The 24,750-nt window shown below is 50.6% G+C and overlaps 1 protein-coding gene across 14 annotated transcripts in view; it reads right to left on the minus strand.

The window, feature by feature from the left end:
* Window positions 1-6,786, minus strand: part of MSI2 (musashi RNA binding protein 2) — a 255,752-nt gene extending 248,966 nt beyond the window's left edge. For 4 of the 14 annotated variants that reach the window (XM_080374224.1, XM_080374223.1, XM_080374219.1 and 1 more), the window contains exons 1-5: window positions 6,446-6,774; window positions 6,219-6,259; window positions 5,990-6,071; window positions 5,554-5,638; window positions 1,132-1,173 (exon numbers count right to left, since the gene is read on the minus strand). In XM_080374224.1, the coding sequence (XP_080230350.1) occupies window positions 1,132-1,173; window positions 5,554-5,638; window positions 5,990-6,071; window positions 6,219-6,259; window positions 6,446-6,507 (312 nt within the window). In that variant the 5' untranslated portion in view covers window positions 6,508-6,774. Of the gene's footprint in view, window positions 1-1,131; window positions 1,174-3,496; window positions 5,524-5,553; window positions 5,639-5,989; window positions 6,072-6,218; window positions 6,260-6,445 lie in introns of those variants that run through there. The other 10 variants (XM_080374215.1, XM_080374214.1, XM_080374217.1 and 7 more) reach the window with 7 other exon arrangements.
* Window positions 6,787-24,750: the final 17,964 nt, after the last annotated feature.

Genomic DNA, 24,750 nt, shown 5'->3' on the forward strand with positions numbered 1-24,750 from the left:
ACTATTATACCACTTGTTTTCATGAGGAGCTATATGCAATAAAATTCTGAGGCTTAACTTGCTCAGGTGGTCTCCTGCCACCAACTTTAAAGCACTTTTTCCTTATCGACTTGCCTCCACAATTTTGCAGCCTTGTCCTTCCATTTTTTAACAGAATATTGAAGTAACCCAAGATGATTAGAGCATACAGAAGTGACACACACCAGCTTAATTAAGCTCTTCCAACAGACTCTCAAAAACAAGAGAAGAAAAAAGTCAATTACAAAAGTTTTCTTTCAGCCTCCAGCTTTCAAAATTCAAATACAACTGACTGCACATTTGGATTTGAACTGATCTGTTGTTGGTCTTTAGGCTGTGCCTAATGAAAACAACCACTTCTATTCCATAAGCAACTCCTCCAGAAGAAATGGCACCCGGCAGTGTTTCAGAGCAAGCGTGCAGACACAAGCGCCTCTGCACATTGCCACACTGCCTTTGTCCCAACATGGAAACTGGCCATGCTATCACAAGAGTGCCCTGGAAGAAGGTGGTCACTTCTCCAGCCAGCCTGATCAGCTAAAAGACTTAAAGCTCATTGTTTCACTGTTCTTGCAAAAGAATACTCCATGGCCTGACGAGTTCAGAGCTTCATCAGAAACTTGCTATCCAAGGCTTACTGGTCTCCAAACACATCTCTCAAGTTATACAAAAGGAAATTTGCAAACAATGAAGGCAGAGATATATTCCCATCCATCACAACCACAGAACTGAAAGCTCAGTTCAAAACAAGCCTGAAGTCTGCACTTAATCCAAATGCTCTTCATAAACACCATGCAAAACATATTGCGTAAAATAGCATAACAAACGCAAGTAACGCGGCGACAGTCTCCCACCAGAACTAGAGAAGTCTCTCTGCTTTTCAGCCAGCCGCCACCGATTGGGTCTCTGCAAGGAGGCGGTTAAAACTGGAGACACGTAATATCACACAAAGCAGCTCTCCTGTAGTTTCACAGCCATACGCTGATACCCTTAAGACGCCATGCACTCTGGCTTTAAAAGCTTTCATTGCCAATTCCCTGTTTGAAACCTGAACTGCCTGGCAACAATGATTCTCTGTGTGCCTAAAATCCTATTATCGATCCTCCTACTTACCTTAGGCTGTGCTCGTCGGGGAAATGCAACTTTAGGGTCAATCTGAGGAAAAAGAAAGGGGAAATCAACAAGATTGCTTTTGTTGTCAATTTATATTATTCTGGTTTTAAGTCACTGAATTATTAATCCCTCATTTCTCAGGCTTATAATATAGCACACCAGGTCATCTAGAACTACTCTAGAATGGACGGATCGTAGCCTGGGTTTGTCTGGGGGGTTCTGGCAAGGGGAGGGAGATGGGAAGGGAGGAAAAAAAACATCTCTTCTGTACACCACCTACATCATCTTCTGGGCAACAACCCCCGCTGGTGCTCAGGGAGCTCTGTATTAGTCTCTGGGTGCTGCCTCTGACCCAAACTGCGCATTAAACACCATCTGCATGCTCTGGAGGTTGCACAGAAAGACAGCCAGCACTCCTGATCAGGATCTTAACCTGTTGGTTTTGACATCTGCACCTTCCTTCAGTTGCATCTGGGGTTACCTTTTCTTTCATTTTTCTGCTTTGTTTTGTCAACTGACTAGCAACACCACACAAACAAAGAGATGCAAAACGCAAAGTCAAATTATTCACGTTTCAATTATTGTAACTAAAACATTAGAATGACTACAAGGTTATACTTCATGACAATATGCCAATTGGATCTGTTTGCTCACCCTCAAAGAATATATCCCGGCAATGAAAGACTATGAAGGGGCGCTTACGGGAAGAAGTGGCAAGAGAGGAGAGCAAGGAACAAACAAAACATACAGGCATCTTAAACCAGAAGAAACCAAGTTCTTCAAAAAGATTTTTCCATGAAGGAGTTGCCTGAAGTATTCTTGAACGAAGCCCGCCACCAGAGACAAAAAGGAAGAAAAAAACCTCTGTTTGACCCCATGCTCCCATTTTATGATGCAGCATTGACGCCCATTGCTCTGCATAAATTAAAAAGCGTGTCCACTCTGCAATTCCAAAATGCTAATTCTGCAATTTTGAAAACAACTTCCACATGGGTCATCTTTAAAAAGTGACTCTTCTCTGTCATTCAAAAATCACTTAAAAACAAAAAAAAAAAACAAAACAAACAAAAAAAAAACAAAAAAACAAAAAAAAACACAAAAAACACCGCTGCAGATGTACAGCTGAATGCAAATAAAAATCATACCTTTTAAACAAGTGCCCAGCTTACATTATCGTCTTTAAAAGTGATTGCAATAAAATGCCTACATGCTGTCAATTTCACCTCTGGTTTTTAGCAGCATCTGCACACAGGCATGTTCTAAATAAAGAGTCTGGAAAAGGATGTTTTAAAGGACTAAATTCCACCTGAACCGCTCAGCCTGCAACTGCTTTCAGTGCCGTCTGTGGCTATGTAATAAACTGATGAAACTAATCCTGACTGTGCTCAGGTGTATTCAGAAATAGAGGCCTCCTGCAATAGTTTGCGATTGGGTTTTGTTCAGTCTTTTCCCTCCCTGCCTCAAGCTAACCCTGATTAGGAAAAGGAGATGTTTCCATTTGGTATTGTTATTCCTATGGTGATAAAAATTCCCGTCACTGATCAATAGCCACGGGCCTCTCCTAAAAAGCAGTTTTACTCAATTAATTTTTCCCATTTGGACAAATCACAAACATTTGATGTGGAACCGATAAACTGATTTGTCTACATCAGACATAAACATGGTACCTTTTTTAGGACATACCTGAGAAATGAGCGATTACATGCCACTTTATTGTTCAAAAAGCATAAAAAGTAAAATTATTTATCTAGAAAGCTAACCTTTTCATAGAGATTAACATTATCTACAAACATATTCAGCACCGACTAGGCATTTGTCTACTAGGGAAATACAACAGGTACGGATTTTCCACAGCGATAACCAAAGGCAGAAGCAAGTATGCATGCTTCTACACTTGCTTCAGAAGTGAAGGTTCTCTCAAAGAACATGATTCCCACCAGAAGAACATCACTGAAAAGTCCCACTGGTAAAAAGTTGGAAGAGCCATGAAAACTCCAAAGCAACATATTAATTTCTGAAGGTCAGTTCAAAGAGCATGAAGTTCTTTGCATCACGGCGACAGCCCTTCTTAAATAACTCAAATTTCCTTCACAAAACCTTTTGGATAAACACCAGCAGTAGTTGAAGAGGAATGCTAGCAATCAATATGGCAAATCCGTACCTTTTGCATACCCCTGTCAACTATTTAAACAACAATAACAAACAAACAAAACAAAAAAAAAAAAGAAAAACCAAACTTCTAGCAAAAAAAAATTAGTTAGTTAGGTACAATTCTACTTACTGTATCTACAAGTCCTCTAGGAAATGACTATAATACTATTTCTGATATGAATGGCCATTACCTAAACAAAGCTTTTAACGTAACTGTAAACAAGAGCGACGTTTCCATGCCAATACCCAACCGATCTGCCTCCTGTGCTGAACGTTGAAACAGAGTCAAATGCTATGTTATACTAAAGAACAGTTACTATAATAAGTCTACAAATAAACGGCTGAAAGGGAACCTGGCTAGTTTTATGTCTTACTTTTAAGTTGCGTTACTGATTTTAAGGTCAATTTCTTACTTAGATTGATTCAATCATTATCACACAATCAAAACTGAAGGCAAAATTTGTCCTGGTGAAGCTTTTCACCCCTCCCCCAGAGAAGAGCAAATTAATACATTGCAGGGACTAGACTGTGATACAGGAAAAAAGCTGGGGGAGGACCTAATTATAGTCAGAAATATGACAGGGTGTCCTCCCATGTTTTGCTTTTTGGGTTTGTTTTTCGGGGTTTTTTTTAACCCTCGTTCATTCAAGATACTGTTTGCCTTTGTTCTTCTTATCTAAATTTATCTTTAAAAACACATAAAGAATATAGCTGGACATGAAAAGTCTGGTGAGTTTAATCTCAGGAGCAGAGTTGAATCAGTTATCTTAACATATCTGATTAAACTTAAAATCAAATTATTAAGGCATGTGAAAGCATAGGCTACATGTTCAGACAAACCCAGCAGAATTTTTAGGTCGAATTGAAATACTAGATTCCACCTGCTTCTACAAGAGCTTTGGGCTTTTTGTTTTCATGTAAATTAAACATGTAAATTAAAAAAAAAAACAAACATACACTCGTGCTCGCCCCCTGCTTCTAATTCTTCATTTAACTATAATCTCATACACACAGGCACATGCAAGTTATTCCAGCACCGAGACAGGCTTCCTCCTAACACCATGCTCATGTTAAAACAACACCTTTAAGATCCAGAATATGTACTATAAAAGACAGTTACAGCAACAAACACATTCGATATGTCCAGCAAAAACTGTCTGCCAGACAGTTAAGCCAACACAATCTTTCCCTTCCCAAAACAAAACCCCCTTCGCATTGATCAGTACCAAAGCGATAATGACCTCTACCAGTGTCCTTCCCCCCCTCCCCTTCCAGGTTTGCTGAGGCTTAAAATTGCAACAAATTGGGAGGCACAAAACTTCATCCTTTTGCATGGCCTTGATAACGGGGGAAAAAACAGGGCCTAAAGCTACACACACTCGGTACCTTTTGTTTGACCCAATACTGAAAATTCCGTATCAGGTCAAGGGACAAACTCACTTGTGGATTTTTTATTTAAAAATAATTTAAAAAGGCAAATGTAACGTTTATTAAAAAAAAAAAAAAAAAAAACAAAAAACAACAAACAAACCAAAAACAGATCAGCTGAATCTCACGAGCATTTTCCTTACATTATCCACTGGAGACCGACTGTAGCAAAAAGCTCTGGAGAAACAACAAACTGGGACTTGTGCTTCTCGACCACATCTACTCCCAAGCTCTCGCATAACTTTCCATAAATTAGTGTGCGCGTTTCATAAGGGCCCCAACATCGCAGGTGAGGGGGCTCACTCCAAAAAAATGACTTTGGGAAATGACACTTGAAGCAGATTTTATGATAACAACAGCAAGTCATTCCCCCCCCATGAAACACGCACACCAATAAATAAATAATCAAAAGAAGTAGAAAGTGCCCCACAGAAAGCATTCTGCAGCGCAACACAAAAAAAAAGTTGGATTTTTACTCTACAGTTTTTTCAATGTCACCGCTCAATAAAATATAACGCTGGGGGAGGAGCCATCGGTCGGTATGGGTAAATTTGGATTTAAAAAAAAAAAAAGGGGACCGCTTTTTGCAAGCTGAAGGCAGACTCTAGGGCGAAAAATAAAAAAAAAAATAAAAAGAGGAAAACCCCAGCCCCGCAGAGCCCCGGCTCAATGACAGCTTGACACCGCCCCGCAGAGCCCCGGCCGTGGCGGCTGCGGGCACGGTCCCTGTCGGGTGCCTGTCGCGGCCCCCATTGGGGTCCCTTGTCGCGGTCCCTGTCGGGTCCCTGTCGCGGTCCCTGCCGGGGTCCCTGTCGCGACCCGGCAGCCCCACGCGGGACCTACCGTCTTGGAGTCCAGCTCGTGGTGGGGCTGAGCCAGGACTTTGTCTACACTCGCCGGATCCGCGAACGTAACGAACCCGAAGCCTCTGCGAGAGACAAAGAGCGAGAGGGGCGGGGGGGGGGGGGGGGGGGGGGGGGGAGGTGATGAGAACTAGCGACAAGGACAGAAGTCATAAAAATAAATCGCAGCTCCCCCCCCCTCCTTGCCCGACGCCCCCGGCCCCGCGGGAGGCCCCGGCCCGCCGCCCCGCACCTCTCCGCCTCCCGCTTTGTTTCCTCCTCCCGGCTGGCGGGGATGCGGCGCGGACAGACCCCCCCGCGGAGCGCCCCCGGGCCGCGCTGAGGTGAGGGGGGCCGGGGCTGAGGGGGGGAAACCGCCCGCCTGGGCGGCAACTCGCGAAGTTTGTCATCCCGACTCGGGTGGGCGGCGGTTTTACCTGGAGCGCTTGGTGGTGGGGTCCCGCATGACCATACACTCTCTAATTTCTCCGAATTTGCTAAAATAGTCTCTAAGGCTATCTGCGGAGAGAGAGAGAAGCGGAGAGGCAGCGGAGGGAAGGGGGGGGGGGGGTGTGCGGGCAGGCCCCGGCGCGGCGGGACGCGGCCCACGCGGGGCGGGACGCGGGGGGGGGCGGTGAGGAGAGGTGGGGGGGCGGCTGTCCGTACCTGGTGAGGTTTGCCAGCTGAGGCCGCCGATGAACATCTTGCTGGAGGGAGAGAAGAGAGCGGAGTTGAACGCCGGTGCGGGATCGGCCATTTTGACGGGGCACCTCACGGCGGCGCGGAGGGGCGCGGAGCGGAGCGGTGAGGAGCGGGGCGGGGGGGGACGACCGGCCGGCCGCCCGGCCCGCTCCTCACCGCTCCGCTCCGCGCCCCGCCGCCCGCCGACTTACCCGGGGTCGTGCTGCGCCTCGCCGGGGCTCCCCGAGGTAGCCTGGCTCCCGTCCGCCTCCATGGCCGCGCGGAGCCCGCAGCGATCCGCGCCGCGCCGAGAGCGAGAGCCCCTGAGAGAACCCCCCCCGCCCGCCCAGCCCGCCCCCCCCGGCCCGGCTCGACGGCTCGGTTCAGCTCCGGTTCGTCTTTCCCCTTTCCCTTCCCCCCTCCTCCTCCCTCCGCTACCGGAGGATCTCACTGGAGAGGCGCTGGGGAAGCAGCCAGATCCGTCACACGTGGGATCGGCTTAGCTCAGCGCCGCGCCGCGCCGTCCCTCCCTCCCCCCGCCGCCGCCACCGCCACCACCATCCTCTCCTCCCTCCATCCCGCCCCCCCCTCCCCGCCCCCGCGCCACGGGGCGGGGCCCGCCGCCGTCGCGTGGCCCTGCCGTGACGTCACCGCCGCGCGCGCGCGCCCACTCCCCCCCCCCCCAGGCCAACACAGCCGCACACACATCTTGGGGAGGGGGGCGAGCAGCGCCGGGCACACACGCACTCGGTCCCCCGTCCCCTCCCCCCCGCCATGCGAACAGCGGGGACCACCCCACCCCCCCGGCCAACGGCTCCGCTGGGCTCCCACGCGTGTCCGTGGGCTCGGCCGCAGCGGCAGGGCAGCCCCCTGTAGGGGGGGGGTGGTGCTGGGTGTTGAGGTGAGTCGCGGTGAGGGGGGCGCGGGCTGTGGGCTCCCCTCATCACCCCCGCCCTGCCGCCCCCTCTTACAGAGAATTCCAGGGTCCGGGAAGAGCCTGTTGGAAGGGAACAGTGGGTGTCCCGTAGAGCAAACTAGATGTTAAGTTTGGGGGATTAATGGAAAATGAGTTAGCTAATGAAAATTACTAATGAAAATACCATCACTGTGAGGTGTCACGTACCCCAGCACCAAGCCTGGGGTGTTGCAAAGCCCCCACCTGGCACGCCCCCTGGACCCACAGAGAGCAGCCGGTCCCCCGCATCCCAGGGCTCCTGCATCGTGGTACCCCAGTGTCCCAGAACTCCTGCATCCCTGTGACCCCATGTCCTATGGCTCCTACATCCCAGTATCCCCACAACCCAGGACTCCTGCATTCCCACGTCCCTGTGTCCTGGGGCTCCTGCATCCCGGTGTCTCCACATCGCAGGGGTGCTGCATCCCAGTGTTCCTGTATCCCAGGGCTCCTGCATCCTGCTGCCCCCACATCCCAGCATCCCTGTGTCCTGGTGCCCCCACATCCCAGCACTTCTGCATTCTGGTGTTCCCGCATCCCTGGGCTCCTGCATCCCAGTGCCTCCACATCCTAGCACTGCTGCAGCCCAGTGCCCCCACATCCCGGTGTCCCCGCATCCTGGTGCCCGGGGCAGGGTGGCCGCAGCACAAGTGACAGCTTGGCTCCTACATTTCACACTCGGTGCTGCAACAGCACTTCGCAGCATCGGACAGAAGCAGCTGCCAAATATTGTCGTAATTATATCGGGTAAAAGCAATCAGTTTCACCTAAATGAAGACGCGCAGCGGCGAGGCTGCGCCACCTTGCCCTACATTTTCAGAAACAGCCATCAATTCTGAGCACCTCAGCGTGCCGAGGACAAGCCCCTGCTAACAAAGCCCTCCCGGCTCGGCAGCTGTGCTGCAAGAGCTGCCTGGGGGTCGCCAGCCACTTCAGGCTTGGGGGATTATAATTTTTTTCGTTTGGGGGGGGCAGTGTCTAAATGTGCTTTCCGGTAATGACTAACAAACAAGGCGTCAATTGGAGGACATGTGCAGGTCTGCTCGCTCAGGCCTGTGTTGTCTTCACATTTTGATGGTGACCACTGTAAAAATCGGATAAAATTCCCATCAACAGGTTTGTTTTGTCAGGAAGCGCTGAATTGTGGCGCAGCTGCCGGGGTCCCCGTGCCCCCGCAGAGGGACCGCAGCAGTGGGCAGGGGGGAGCCCGGCTGCTCCGGCTGGGACGGGGCTGCCCTGGCGGGCGAGCAGCACCGATGTGCTGAGGGAATGGAAGGGAGGTTAAAGAACAGGTTTTTTCTCCCCACTCTGAGCCTCCTTTAGATCTTAGCTGTTTCTTGTAATAATCGCCAGGAAGTTACCAGTCAGGAGTGTGGTTCCCAGGGTTATGTCACCCCTTTAATCTCTCCAACCGCAGTGCAGAATTTTAAAGGGTTCAGGAGGAACAAACACAAGGCAGGTTTCACTGATGAACGGGGGAACCTCTAGTCAAGCTGCTTACAGCTCAAGAGAGAAATTTGGATTTCTGTACATTCACTGTTACCCCAGACACCAGCAAACTGTACAGGTCAAACGGCTCCTGAAAGATTTCATCGGCACTTTCTCTCCCACCTTTACCAGCACCTTTCCCGCGTGCAGGCAGGTGACCGGTTTCGAGCTGTTCAGTCACATTTTGCTCTTTCCCCTGCGCATGCTGCTGAGATTTACAAATTCAGCTCGTTTTCAGCCAGCCTACCATTACTGTGTGTGATTTCGCCCTCGGTGAGCTTTGCAAACCCGAGCATTGAATGTACATGCGTGAAGCTGGACCCCCCCCCAAGCCCTTACTCCGGGTGTTTTGGCAATGGCCGTTTGGTGGCACTTGCAGGGGGGAAATCCCACTAATGACCGGGTTTGAGAAAGCCCAGGGCAGTGCAGCCAGATCAGTGGGTGCAGGGCTTTCCCCTCTCTTGGAGGCCGCCCTCACACCTCTCCACTTGCCCAGAAACCAGCTCTGCTCTTCCAGAGCAGAGCCTGCTCCCCAGAATGTGATGTGCCCGAGGGAAGTGGTGGGTGCTGCAGTGCTGGGGAACAGCCTGATGCAAACCGCTGCCCAGCTGTGCTGCAGGGCAGACCCAGTAGCCGCCTGCCAGCCTCCCATCGCTAAAACCAGCAAACCCATGCAACCTACCTGCCGCCTCCAGCGCAGCGCACACCCGTGGCAAGTAATGATGGCACAGCTTCCTGGGGGGCAAATTATTTAAGGTTAACTAAGGCAGAATTGGCCCAGGGAGCGAGCAAAATCAGTAAAATCTGTGGGCTGTGTCTGGAGGAAAAAAGCTTCCCTGCTGTCTGGTCCGAGTGCAGAGGATGCACTTCGCTGCCCTGGATGCAGGCGTCAAGAGAGCAGCAAGGCTCGGGAGAGGGGTCAGCACTGCCCTGTTCCTGTCCCCAGACCCTCCGCGGTCAGCATAGCCCTAGAAAAGGGACTGACCACTTCACTGCCCCGCGTCCCAGCGAACAAAAGCCATAAGCACTTCACCAGGGATGCTCTGGGGCACGTTGTGTGCCCACGGGTGACAAACTGGGACCCGCTGTCCTCCGTGGCAGGCAGCGCCGTCTCAGGGGGGCTGTGCCAACCTGGTCCCCAGCTTGCTCCCCCGGCCGGGGGGCGGCCGCAGCCCTGCCCTTTGCTCTCCTTCTCTCCGACCTCTGATGCTCATGCTCAAAATCTGACCTCCCAGCAGACTTTTGGAAGTAGCTAATGAACTGCGAAGCTGACATCTGTAACTGCTGGTCAATTGTAACATTCTCCCTAGCTGCATAATTAAAAGTTGGAGCATTTATTCCAGTAACGAGAAAAGTTACTGCTACTGGTACAAACCAACCCAAATTCTAGACGGTCGCTCTGTGGACAGCCCAGTTCACGAAGACCACATCTGTCCATGTGCTCGTGCAGCACCTGCTTCTCATTAACAGGTTTTAGCCTCACTGATTTCCTTTCGATATGTGTCAGCTCTGTCCCAGATCAGAGATTGAGACGCAGAGTTTAAGATGAGCATTTATAAGGCCCAAGTGACACATGACTCCAAATCTTGCTGAAGACGTGTGGATCCCGGGAGCCTGATTTCTGAAATAAATATGTCTTGGGCTCCTAAGGCAGCTGGGGGCTGTGGCGATGCTCTGCCAGGTGAGGAAGCTGGCAGCTGAGCTAGGTGCTGGCCCTGATCGCCCACGTTGCAGCCATGTGCCCCAGCCACTTGGACACCTTGTCTGCACTGTGCAGTGATGCTGAATGGCTGCATCTCACTCAAGCTGCCTGGAGAATGAGTTCATCTATCTGGTGCTGGAGAAATCTGCATTTATGTTTTGTATGCTCTATAAATTCAGTGTCATAATAAAAAGGATCTAAATCTTTACTGAATAATTCATTTTCATGCATAGGGAAGAAATAATGACCTATATTATATTCCATCTATCATTTAGTAAGTTCTTGAGATTGATCGGCCAGTGGGTTTCGGAAATCCCCAGTGACTAACATCCGCGCTGCAGCCGGGCTGCCCGTTACCCAGATGTGGCTTCACCTGACAAGCATTATTTAGGCAGCATTGGTGACATGCTGGGGAGCTGCCAGGAAATCAAAGATCATTTAAAATGCAGAATACGTCTTTGCAAACAATTGGCCTTCTTGTCACCTCCCTGCCTTTGGCGTTACCCCAGTGCCTACAGAAAGGCACCAGGAGGTGAGCCTGGCCGGCCCGGCTCAGAGAAGATGTGGCTTGGGGGAAGGAAGCAATGCCTTTCAGGGCTGTGGTTTCAGACTGGTCAGGCTGGGGGGGTCAGGGATGGCTGGCCAGATACAGGCCACATCTCCAAAGAGCTAGGAGAAGGCTTTCAGCGCATCCCCAGCATTCCTAACGGCGGACAGGCTTCCAAGAGCACAGCACCCAGCAGCTTTGTGGTGATACTTCAACATTTCAACAGAGTGCAAACTTAGTGGGCGAGATATTTTTTATTCTGTTTTATTTCAGTCTGTCCATCCTTTAACATCCACCTGCATCTCCTAGCGGTGAGCTCTGCACCCTTCCCAGCCTGCCAGCCCCTCTCTTTGTTACCAGCTGCTGAACCACGTGAAATGAAACCACAAAACGCAGCACCCGAAGGCAGCCTGTCAGTCTGTGGGGCTTGCAGGCACCCATGGCCAGGCACTGCCCCAGCTCCCGCCGCTGCCAGGGGAAAGCAAGCCAAAGCCACTTGGGTTGGGCTGCCCACAGAGGATTACTCCAAAGCACAGTGGGCCATCCCTGAATTGAAACAGCTTACCCAGAACCGGGTACCTGAGGGAAGTGATGTGGGTGCACGCCTGGTGCAGCCGGGGCTCTGGGCTTGCGGGGTGGGCACTGAAGTTCTTCCCAGTGGAAGTACCAGATCCACATCTAGTTATTGCACCACCTTGCTAATGAAGACATTACCTTGACCTTATCAAAAATAGGGGGATTTTCATCTTAATTGAGAAAACGACGTTTTTCAACTGTTTCAAAAGAAGAATAAAACCCAAATATTATCAGGCCCATCTTTGAGATAAGGGAGCGGGGGGAAGGCTCTGTGAGGAAAGATTTCAAAGCCTGCTTTGTTTTCATCAGCTTTGAAATCAACAGACAGCTCCGACAATTTTTGTTTTCAGAAGTACAGTGCTTAATTCTATTTACTACTTCCAGGCAATTCTATATATATACACACACTGAAAAACCCAACCAGACCACTTTAAACAAATCCTACTGCTTTTTTCAGATGTGTCATTTCTCCTGTGGGTAGGATTGCAGGATACAGATCAATTAAGTTAAAAACAAAAACAAAGCAGGGAAGCGAGGCAGGGGAAGGAGAGGTGCAGCTCTCCCCGCTTGATCTGGCTCAGGTGAGCATCCTGCGGACACCTTTGCTTCATCTCAAGGAGGGGTTTAGTGTGGGCTTTTTTGAAGGACTTTTCCTCATCTGCCTCGCCTGACAGTAGCTAGAAAGCCAGCCCCACGTCTCCATCCTCGGAAATACTGGAGCACCCCGAGTTACGCTTACGATGCCTCTTGCCGCAGGGCTGGCTGGCAGCAGCTTCCAGCAGACGTGCGCTCGCTCCACTCTGCCGTCTGGGACTGTGCCAGGGTGGTGGGGGGCTGGGGGCTCTGGGGGGCTGGGGGCTCCAGCGCCAGGCCAGCATGCTGCAAGCACTGTGCCCCATGCGAGCATCCTGCTGCTGCTTCTATAGCCCTGGCACAAGAACACACCCGAAAGCCTGGGCAGCGCCACCGCCTCTTGCCAGTGCTGTGCCATGGGGACACAGGCCAGGGATCCCACTGCCTTCCCTCTCCAAAGGCGAGGCTGTCCACCTTATTTTTCTACCTGATTGATCATTACCAAAGGCCTTTAAGATCTGATAATATTAGTTTGGACTTTGGGAACAGTTTATTAACTATGAATCTTCTCCTATAAATAAATCCCAGAAGTAGATCAATGCTACAACAGAGTCAATGGATTCACTGGAATCATTTCTTCCTGTTACTCCTGGATTATTTTTTTTTCCTGTCGCCACTAATCAATTATGATGATAAAACTACCCTGGAACACCCCCAAAATAAAGATAAACAGTGTGTATTATCAGAGGCTGGGGATGTGCGCAGCATTGAAGATGTGTTACCTTCTCTGTGGCACATTTGTTTTCACCTACAGAGAGTTAAGGGAAAAAAAAAAAAAAAAAAAAAAGGAGGAGGCACAGTAAATGAATGGTCTGGATGTAACACAGCATTAATTCCCTGACCTTCTGCATAGAGTGACTAAGAATCTCAATCTCAATTATTCCTTTCATGATGGAATCTAAAATAGACACAGCAAGTCCTCACATTCTTGCTCAAAACCAGGAGAGGTGGAATGAGACAAGCCAGCCCGATCATTTGGTACTGAAACCACATTCATTATCAGTTCCATGTCATTCAAAAAAATTGACTGCAGGAGAAAGCAAGAGCATCCAAGGAGAATTACTGCAAAACGCTCACTGGCAGTATCTGTATAAATACAGACACATATTTATATATGCATATGCACTTAAAATTCTCATGTCTGAAGCTGAATCAGGGGTAGGAAAAACAAGTCACTCCCTAGAGGCATGATCGCTAAAAATTTCCAGCAGGCAGATCAAAATTGCTGAAAACACCCTGAAAGGCTGATAAACAAAGCTTGCGCTCTGTATGGCGGGGATCCCCAGAGCTCTGCGCGTTCACCCCCACTGACGGGGACAGGCTGGGGAGCCCGTTACGAGCCCTGGACACACCACGCAAACTGGCAAGGCTTGAGGGTGGGAGACAGTACGTGACAAGGCCCAAGGAGAAGGTAAAGGGAGCCGTTCGTTCTGCAGGGTTAATTGCTCTGCAGATCATCGCTGTTGCGCAGTTAAGTCCCAAAGCATCTGCATTCGGTGGCTGATCTGATGATGAGAACAAAGAGTTTTTCAGATGGCTGTCAGGGGTGCGGGGAGGACAGGTCCCACCTTGTCCCCTCCCCAGGGGACAGGTGCCACCACGGCCACTGCTCTCCGCTGGGGGTACCTCATCCCTTTGGCTGCCTCAGCCACATGCTCCACTGGCTGACGGCCGTGTTTTGCAGTTTCAGCATCCTTGCACCTCCAGCATGCTGGCAATGGCAAACCCACCGAGTCCTGGTGTTGCCTGCATGACTTTAGAGGGTTAAATAGTTTTATCTACTTCTCTCCAGTTAATCCAATAATTCTTATTGCTGAGACAGCAAATTCCACGTCCATTAAGTTCGCATCAAAGGAGACACGAGCAAGAAAGTTTCCATGAAGCTTTAGACTATCTCAGCACAGATCTTCAACGGGTATAAAATTGTCGCAGTTACGCCAGCAACACATATTGGCTAAAGATGAACTGCGCTCACATGTGCACCTTTGAAAGTGCTTTCCTGCAGCTGAAAAGCAGGGATGAAAGGGCCCCAGAGCCACATGCGACCCGCTTTGTGCAAGGGGCTGTGCTGGTGGTGGCGCTTGACCCTGGCACAGCAGCATGGCAGCGGGCGGGCACCTCACTCACCAAACACAGTGGCTGTCACGGAGGCTCCTTGGTCTCCCTATCCTGGATTTACCTTTCACGTAATTCACTGGCTTTTCCAGACACAAATTGGACTCCTAGGTTTGTCTTCCTGGCCGGGGCCTTGCGCAGCACGTGGGAAGGCTGTGGCAAGCCTGGGAGACAAGAAGTCATATGCAGCCTCTGGCCATATCTTAAATTCCAGCATTGTACGTCAGGAAGAAATGTGCCTGGTAAATGTAGCCGTAACTACATTAAAACACCATAATTTAATTCTAACCACATCATTACGGAGGCACAGATCAGATAAGCACGAAGAGCTCAGGAGAGACAAAGCCGGCGTTTGCCTGCCGGGCTGGCGGAGCGGTGCCCCACCGGGACCCTGCTGACCCTGTGCGCCGCGGCCGGCCGGGGGGCTGGGGGGGGGACCGTGCCTGCTCCTCCTGGAGCGCATTTCAACTGCCACCCCACCTCTGCAGGAGGCATCCTCTGCTCCCTTCCTCCGCTCCAACCTGCCGTCTGGTGAAACTGCCGCACCCAGACTGGCCGGGTCGCTGCCCCCCTCACCAGGGACGTTATCTTGGTCCGTGTGGACCCTTACCAACCACACACAGTCCTTCTCGCATCCAAGAGGCTTCGGCAGCACACATGTGCCCAGGGTGGGCGACAGCGGTACTTGCTGAGCAGGAGCAGCACGGGCAGTTCACACACCAGCCACTGCCCTGACACCCCACCATGCTCTCCAGCCCTCCACCACGCTGCCCAGGGGTCCCCAGCATCCCAGCCTGGAGCGCGGCGAGGGGGTGCAGATGAGCACGGCAGCCTAGCCTGGGCTCATCCCTCCGCACTCGCTGTGCCCGAATGCCACCCTCCCTCAGGGCACTGGAGCCTTGACCAACATCATGCCAGACCACCAGGTCTGTCCGTGAAACAGAAGACAGTCTTTGAGTTATTTATTACCGAGAAATGTCCTCACACCAGTGAGCATTCTTTCCCCATATTTAAGAAATTCCTCATCTTTAAGCATCCTCTACCCTTAGATTTAAAACGTGGGTGTGATGACTATCAAGGTCCTGGATTCCTGGTCTGACTTTTGGGCAGCCATGAGAGTAACTCTTGTGTTCCAAATCATCTTAAGCAGAGGTTAATGCTCAACTTGTGCTCGTGCCTTTGCTGAATCAGGGCTTTGCTGACTTCCTGCTTTATTTATTTGGCTTTCTGTGATTGCTGAGCCGAAATGGCATGGATCCTACCTTGAACCTCCCCCGGGACTTGTGATAAAAAGCAAAGGCTGCAAACACTGTGGAGCCTCTGCTGCATTAGGAGAGTAGCTTCATGAAGATTCATGTCTTTCATATTGTCCTATGAAATTAAAGAGCAGAGGAAAATCACTTTCAAGGAAGTAAAGATCTACTGCAGCAATTCAGATGTAAACATAATTAAGCGACTGGTCCTGACATACCTGCCCCTTCTCGACCAAAGTTCAGCTGGAGTTTTCATCAATGTTAAGATCAAGCTGTGCAAATAATTTGAACAGGTTGCATCAGGAAAGTAAGATCCAAAAGAGATTTTGCATGATGAGAGCTACAGTAACACTCCCCTCAGCCCTTCTGAGCCAGACCCAGACCTTTGGGTCCTTCATTTCTCTTCCTGCATCATCCACCTGCCACACTGCAGCTTAATAGTCACACTTAAGCATGTATAAAAGCCTGCACAAGCCACAGCAGCTGGTAACAGCAAACCCGGTTTTCAGGCTCCAGATACCGAATCAAGAAGTGCTGCGATCACATGTGGAGCGCTACCCTGTAATAAAGCCACTCTGCCACTTTGTACTTATTCAAATTACCTTGATGGGTTAATTTCCTACTGAAGGCTCTCGGCTGGATCAGGCATCATCTCTCTCCCCTCTAACTTAATGCCAGATTAGATATATTGTGTCCTTCTGGAGGTGGCACATGGCCAGAATAAACTGGCGTTGATGCCCTGCTGTGTGTTCTGGCTGGAGGCGACAGCCCCCAGATTACGTCCCTCCATCCCACCCGGAGTGGCTCGTGCTACGACATGGCACTGGGCTGGTGCAGAGCCCACAGCCGGGGTCAAGCCGGGACCCCGGCTACTGCACCCCAGGACAGGGGGATTTTTAATACCTACCTGAAACCAGTTCAGCTACAATTGTGGGGTCCTGGGGTTGGATCAGAAACGCTACAGCCCCATGCCTCAGAAACCCCAACCAGTACAAAATCCACTCTGCCCAGTTGAGGTTAGTTCAAAGCTCTACATGCGTCACTGTGTCTCGGCAGATGTTGTGCCAGATTGGAAAAAAAAAAAGTCGCACCCACAGCCTGGGCATGATTAACACACATCCTAATTCAACCAAAACAGGGCTGTGCACTTACCCGCGCTGCAGATCGCGCCTGTCCTGCCCGCCCGCCCAGCCGGAGCGTCGGCGCCGGGCCAGGCCTGCAGGGCTGCACCCACTGAAGCAGAAGTGATGCAAACCCAGGTCAGCCATGGGATATTCTGTGCAAGCTCTTCAGAATTGGTTTAAACCTGGCTGGCACAGGGTCAGCTGTACCTCTGACTGACTGAAATAAGAACCGGGGATTTAATGCTTGGTTTTGGTAACTTGTTTTTGAACAGGCACAACCACAAATGCACAATCCATAAGTGTAAATACATTTATGAGCTGGTTATAGCTAAGCAAAACCAAGCTGCCCTTAAGCTGAACTGGGTGCATCAAACTTTGGCAGTGATATTTCGAGCTTTCCCAAGTCCCTGGGTGTGGAGCAGTTTTCTAAAACTGCTGGGGTTTTTCTTTTCTTTTTGTTTAAAGTAGATGTATAGCCTTTGAAACTCCAAGGGAAGAACTTGAAAAACATGACCTCTACAGCTTTGATACCTGATGACAAATAAAAAGAATCCAAAGGACAATCCCTTTAAAACTGTATGTGGCTGTTACTTAGCGAGCAGAGAAAGGCAATAAGGATGTCATATTTTGCTTGGAGACCAAGATTGACGGCAGCCTCTCACATATCTTCTAAATATTGGTGGCATGACATGGTATTGCCAAACACCTCCCATATGCAATGTTTCTTGCCTGATTTTGCAGGGCCAGGTGCTGCCTGAGTTCAGGGCTCGCTGGGCTGAGCCGCCAGCTGTGCACAGACCCGAGGCATCGGTATTTCCAGCAGAGCTGGGGCGAAGTTGCTTGAGGAGGCTGAGGCTAAACAGGCAGTGGCACTCCAGAAGGTGACATTTGCTTAGCTGGCACTTGAGAACATTTCAGCTTCACCATTGCAAATCAAAAATCCCCACATCATTTGGGAACCACACCTGGAGGCTCACCAGGATCCTCAGCAGCTCCTCTTCATGCTATTTCTTATCAGGATGCTCTTCGAAGGAAAAGAAAAACCTTGGAAAAATTGCACAATACTTAGCTGGGGTGGACAAAGTCTCCTGGACATGTTCTTCCTGACTGAGGCCATTTTGGAGTAATACATCATTGAAGCTCTGTCGCTTTTGTGATGTATTAGTGTAATGCATCATCAGAGCAGCATTGCTCCAGTGATGCATCACGCGTCACGTAATGTTAGCCTCTCACCACCCAAACGTCCACCAGCAAGAACACGTTCAGGACAGCCAGTACATTTTAATTTATTATTTTCAAAAACTTTTTGAAACTTGCACTGTTTATTTTGAAACTCTGTTTTATTTCCCCCGGGATACCCAGCTGGGACCAGTGGGTACCATTCTCAGATCTCTGGAGAACAGCTGCCATTCCTGGAGAGTACCACACTAGTTTTACCATGCCACGCTGCTTGAAAGGTGAAAACCATTTTAGCAACAAACTGAAGCCGATGGAAACCCACCTGAGTTTCTTCACATTTTACATCGCATACGCTGGCAGCCCAGATGTGTTATGCCTGCGGTTTATCCAAAGCACAAGCATTGCAGGGATTGCAGCCCCACGAACATCCTCAGCCACCCCAGCCGCCAAGAGTAGGTTGAAGACAAGTTTTACAAAATCTTACAGGCCTAGGGTTAACTTATACCTGGATTCCGTACCTAGACACCAAACTCATTGTGCCGTGTTTCCCATGGAGTTCTCAAAGCCTTCGGTGGTACTTCGCTGGTGGGAAATGAGGAGGAGCTCCATTTGCATCACCCAAGCCCACACACCGTGGGTTCCCTGTGTGAGCCAGCAGGCTCCTGCTCAAGGTTCCCAGTGCTGTTAGCTGGAATAACCCAGCAACCCGAGCTCGGATACAGAGGGATGTTTAAGCTCATGACTGCCTGTGCATATAGGACAGAGGAAGGAGAGACCCCAGTGTCACATCTGACTTTCACCTTCTCCACACCGGCACGTCTGCCACACTGTGGGAGCCCCCCCGTGACACCTGCCCAGGCTGAGCTTCCCTCTGCCGGCAGCACGGGCAGAGGGGACGCTGCAGCTGGTAGGAGTAAGCATCACCCAAATGCCTCCTCCCTGGCCAGGGCTTTGCTCCTCTCCCCTCTTCCCCCGCTGCAGAGACATGGCTGGAGCTCGCTCAGAGGGGCTGCTCCAGGACAGGCACTGCTCCGTACCTGCTTCGAAAGGCATCGGCTGAACACCAACTGCATGGTACAGACCCCACTCTTCCTGTTGCTGCTCCCTCTTTGGAAGCAAACCCCAGCATGACTCTGTCTCGTTGGAAACATCTTCCTCACCTGTATGGAAGAAGCACTGCAACCACCGAGGGCTCTGCGCAGGTCTCCAGGCATCCGTGGGGTTTCTCATAAAACTATCATCCAGGTAAACAGGCAACAAAAAAGCTACTCAGCAGACCACGTTAAATACAATCTGATGAAGAAATCCAGCTTGAAAGTTCAGTTACAGCAGCCCATCACACTATTTTGGAGATAAATTTCTGAACCTTTCCCTTCAAGTGCACTCCTCCTGCCATGTGCACTGCTGTCAGTGCAGCCATCAGATCAGCGAGGCACACAACGCTTTTGCTGTGCAAGGGGCAACTTACTGCATTTGAGTCACCTCCGTGGTGGCCAGAGGGATAAATACAGCAAGGCTAAATGCCTCCAAAAGCTAAAGAGAGAGTTGTTTCCCCAAGTTCTTTGATTTTTTAATCCATTTTGCTTTCATTTTAGTACAGTGCATCTGTAAGACCCATTGCAGGCTGTGCCCCCCGTCACACAGGGGGATGGACCAGAGGGAAATGCAGGAACTGCCACCGCAGGTGGGGACACAGATCCACGCCGCTCACCATCCGGTGTCGGGGAGGTTCAGCAGGCAGCAGTGGAGTGACACTGTCCATAGAGGCACAAAATTCCTTATCTTAGGGGAGAAAGTCCTGAATGAAGCCTTAGTGTTCGCATCCCTTTCAGATCTCTGCCTTTATTTCTTAACCCTGGTTGCAACTGTCCAAATATCCCATGTTTCCCCTGAGAGTTTCTCATCCTCCTCTGAATTTCCAGCCCAGTACAGGGAGTTACCGAAGACAGAAAAAGAGTTGGGAATTTGGCACGTCTGTACCAATCCGTTTCCCTTCACATGGATTTTCCCATGGCTGGAGCACAGCATACACACACAGCTACAGCACCGCAGGGATGGATGCTACCCAGCCTGATGTAAAATGGAAAGCCATCTCATACACAAATGGACTTTTTGAAATATTTTGAATACATGGTGGACCTGAGTACTTTCCATCCAGATTTACTGTATCGTCACGTTGAGGCTGGAGAAAGAGTCCTGGAAGTACCACATTGAAGGAGAGGAACCACAGCCTAGAGGCTGAAGTCCTCAATTCTGTTTCAGGTGCTGCCTTTTAAATGTTGAGAGGCATCAGAGAAATCACATTTTACCTTGCTGACTCCCTCCCTCCCTGCCTTGAGCTTTATTCCTCTGGTTCCCTGCACCCTACCCCTCAGCATGCGGCCAAGCAGCTCTGGGCAGCAAAGGGCTCCTGCACGGCATGGGGACCACGGCGTGTCCCTTCCCTGTCCGGCAGCCCCATGCATCTGACACAAGCATGGATGCAATCCCACTGTTAACACAAGTCACTCAAAGGAGCAGGTGACAATTATCAAAGTTCTACCTCTTTCAAGAGTCTGATTTTTTAAAGTGCATGGAAGTTTTTAGAAATCTTTACAGTCCCTCCCCTTTTTTGCTTGCCTCCTTGTATTGCTGCGGTTTACCACAGATATAACACTGCTGGTTTGAATCGACACAGGAACAGCATTTAGCTGTTCCATATCAACAACAACATTAAAACCAACACAAACTTAGCTAAAAAGTAATACAAAGGCAAACTCAATTATTTTTTCATCTGGCATTATCGTAGCTTTGCTGCTCTTTGTCAGGGACTTCTTCCAGGCAAAACTGGAGAGATTAACTTGTCTGGATGTTATGAAGTAACTAATCCCTTCCACAAGTGGAGGGGAGCCAAATGCTTCACATTGGGCCAGCAGAAGTGTAAATATGGTGACAAAGTGCTGCCACAGGCCCCCTGGCTCCAAAGGCAGCGGTTTACCCGGGCTTTGCACACCTTTGCAAGACACCAAGATTTCTCCAGGATACCCCAGGAGATTCCTTGTTCCCGGCGCTGAAGCCAGTCGGAGCTGGCAGCTCCCCCTGCCCGGCAGACGAGCCCCGGGTGCAGCCGGGAGCCCGAAGCGCACCAGCCCTGCTCACACCAACAATTAACTGGTTTAACAAGACCAGCGTAACCAGCATTAAACCAGCAGCCGGCATCGCCACGTGCCGGGGCCAGCGGCAAGGCGGAGGAGCTCGCCCAGCCCTGAAAAGGCAGCCGGGGGCGAGGGGCGCAGGGCCGGAGGCACTCACGTGTCCCCGCGCTGTCACCCGCAGCCGGGACTGCTCCAGCCAGCGCGGCCGGGGCGGAGGGACGGCGACGGGGCTGGAAACCAGGAGCAGGAATGGGGCCCTGGCAGCAGGTGAGTAAATCCCTCCCCGAGCCGGAGGATTTGGCGTGCCGTCTCCTCTGCTGCTTATCGGGAATAAGAGGAAAAAGGTATTTTTAGAAAAGAGAAAGGCCGCTGTGTAATGTCACTGCGCTAAGTGAGTTAGCCCTGTCCCAGCTCCACTGGTGGCTGTCCCCACCGGGCAGCGAGGTGGCTGCTGCAAGCACCCTGCCAGGGGGAGGCAGGGGCACCCCGCCGGGCACCCCAGAAAGCTGTGGGACCGGGACCCTCCCCCCGAGGGCAGCGCTCTGACCCTGCCGTGATGGGAAGGGGGCAGCAGCCCTGCTGCCCACACACTGCACCATCGACCCCGGCAAAGCCGCGCCACAGACCCAGCCCCGTCAGCAGCCGCCTTCCCCACGACATCGCCTGCGCCACGCTCTTCCCCACAATGTCACCCACGCCACCACGGCCGGCTCTTCCCCCGCATTGCCATCGCCTGCACGAGGACGAGGTGGCCCCTGAGCTCTGCCTCTGCCCCAGCAGGCTGCAGCCGCTCCCCTCCCCGCACTGCTCCTGCAGCAGAGGTGAGGATGCTCCTGCCTTCCTCCATCCAACCAGCTACAGGACACCCTGTGGCAGGGTATGGAATAGAGACCTCAGAAAGCAACATCAGGAAAAAACCCGAGCCAGCTATGTTGTATTCACTAGGTTTTATACAGCATATAAAAAAACCCTCCAAGGTCGTTACTATCAGCAAAGACAAAGTCTTATTTTCACATAAGAACAGCTATTTTTTTGTCATTTCATACTTAAACATAACGAGGGTAAGGTTGCCCTGAACAGAAATTCATAAAGGTCTAATCTTTAATCACACTGTACATTAACCCAGAGCAACACATTTATGTAAACAGCACTGCCACAACCAACACCTTTCGGCTCAACGAGAGATCTCTATTACAGCCCTGAGAAAAAGAAAATCACAGGCCCTCATCTATCACCATCTCCGGGATGGAGCCCACTTGCCCTGCCTCTTCCACAATGATAACGGAGAGACAAAACAACATCACCCTGCCCATCTGCCCCCGGCCCCCTCTGAAACCCAGAACCTCAGGTAAAACCTATTTGCAAAGCTGGAGAAATGCAAAAGATTGTTCAGCTGGAAAAACTGACTGGCCACTCAGCCCTGCATGTACAGATGTGTCTGTGCATATACACACGTGTATATATTAACGATAATTACTTCTTTTCAGCATCAAGCAATGTGCCTGTTACAACCAAAAATGATTTTGCTATTTCAACGTCAGGAAATCTGCAAGTCAAAGGTGAGGGAACGACTGCACAGAGCAGCCAATATTAAAAAATCACAATCTGGCAGCCAGCAGCAGCCTGCGATTTCTGGGAGAGCTGGATTGCCAATCATTTTTATACCTCTGCGCTTTAAATAGCAATAATGTGTTGAATGTGAAATTGCCTGTGCTGATGTGGTTTGCTTCACGCTATTAAAATACAAGCGTTGGGACACATATTACACATTTGTGATTCTTCAGAGACATTGTTGGGGGAAAAATACAAACTCCAGTAGAATGGTTTGGCCCATTCCAGATCAACACTTGGCCCAGCACTCGAGCCCCCACTGTGGAGCCAGGCTGCTGCGGTGCTTTCCTACAGCATTTTTCCCCCTTCCAGAGACAAAAGCACCAGCCAAAGGTGCCTGCTATCATTACCCCCCTTCAACAGAGGCACAGGGTAGCCAAGCCATTTACCTAACCATCAGGTAGCACAGCCGCGGAGGCGGCGGGGACAGCAACCAACTCCAGCACTTGCCTTGTGGAAGATGTGGAAGAAGTGCCAGCAAACTGACCGGCATCCCGTGCTACACACTGGCTGGCTCTGACCTCCCGAGGAGCCCCTGAAGGACCTCCCCGGCAGCATCCCCACACGCAAAGGCTGCTGCAGCTCTGCCTGCTTACAGGGCTCTCCAGCTGGTCCACGCGCAGCCATCCTGCCACGCAGGCATCCGCTTCCACAGGAGCCGCATAGCTGGGTCAAGAGCAAAACCAGAAATAGGATGAAGCATGGAATACTGCACAGATAATCTGGCTCCCAACTGAATTTTGGGTTTGTAGGATTTGTTCTATCTGTGCCTAACCCAGTATCTTGCAGCAGAGGAAGGAGCAAAGGCTCCTGCGGGACATTGGGCAGGTGGTTAAACTGCCCTCTCAGCAATTGCATTGACCACCCAAATCCCACCCTCAAATTGTATAACTGCTCCCATTACATCCCTCCCAAAGAGCAGCCAGTCAGTTCTGTCAGGACTTTCCAACACCATGGGTAACGCTCCGGCAGCTTTGCCTGGGCAAGGATGCAGGGTGCTGAACCCTTACCAGCCGCATCGCTCTGTGTGTTCCCTCCCAAATTAGGCAGTCATTATGCACAGCCACATAACTCTTTCTGGATGAACAGATTCCTTAATCTATGATTTTACAGCCTTACTTACATACAAGTATCCACATATAATGCACATCCATATAAAAAAATATGCAAACCATCTTTGCGTAAACAGCTATACTCGTGAAAGGGGAAAAGGCTGTGATGTATGCACAGTGTTATTTCCGTCCATCTAAGAGGTTATTGCACGATTCATTAATCTACACCCTGCTTTCTGCTCTCTACTGACATCCCTCTTCTCTGTCAGCATCCCCAGAGCCATTTCTCAGTCATGCCTTCCAGGTGCCAAACTTCCGCAAAGCCTTTCGAGAACAGGACATTCTGAGCTCAGATCTATAAAGACCATGGGCTGAGGGTGAATTAAAAAAAAAGCAAACCAAACAAACATACACCTTTAATATAGTTTTTCTGCACCATCATGGAGTGCCCCGGGCTAGGCTGAGTGGCTGCTGTGCCGGGAGCCATACGGAGGAGCCGTGGGATGGGGGGTCCTGCCGTCAGGAGCACAGCAGGCAGACCAGACACCCGCGGTGGAGAGCTGGGATGCACATCTTACAGATGGGAACAAAGCAAAGAGATTTAAGATCCTGTCATACTCGAGGGTTTTATTAGTCCATTTGCAGCAGATATAGGACTGATTTTTTTTATTAATATTTTTTAAGAGAATAGGCATTCTGGTAAAGTTCTAGTAATAAAAGGTGCCAGAACAGAATAAAAACTGAAGTATCTCTGTTCATCATACTCATGGACCCCACGCTCTTTAAACAAGGTCACAAAAAACCAGCAGTCGAGCCCATATTTCTCCAGCCCCTTCGCTGCCTGCGCTGAACAGCACCAGCCCTCTCCTTCTGGCCCAGCACAGCTCTGCTCCTCGCCATGCTCCAGCTTCACCATATCGCTCACCGTGAGCGGCCAGCAGCACCTTCACCTTGAATGGCCACATCCCCACCCCTCCTGCAGCACACCGCTGCCCGGGAGCGGTGGCATGGACGGGCCGCAAACCAGGCAGCCAGAGAGCACAACGTAATCAAAACAGAAAGGCTAAGAAAATTAACTTTAAAATGTTAAATGAGAAGAACAAAGGTTTTAGACGTGAGCTGGAAGATGAATTGTGCTTGGAGGAAAA

This window comes from Falco punctatus (genome assembly GCF_963210335.1).
Source record: "Falco punctatus genome assembly, chromosome: 1".
Lineage (NCBI taxonomy): Eukaryota > Metazoa > Chordata > Aves > Falconiformes > Falconidae > Falco > Falco punctatus.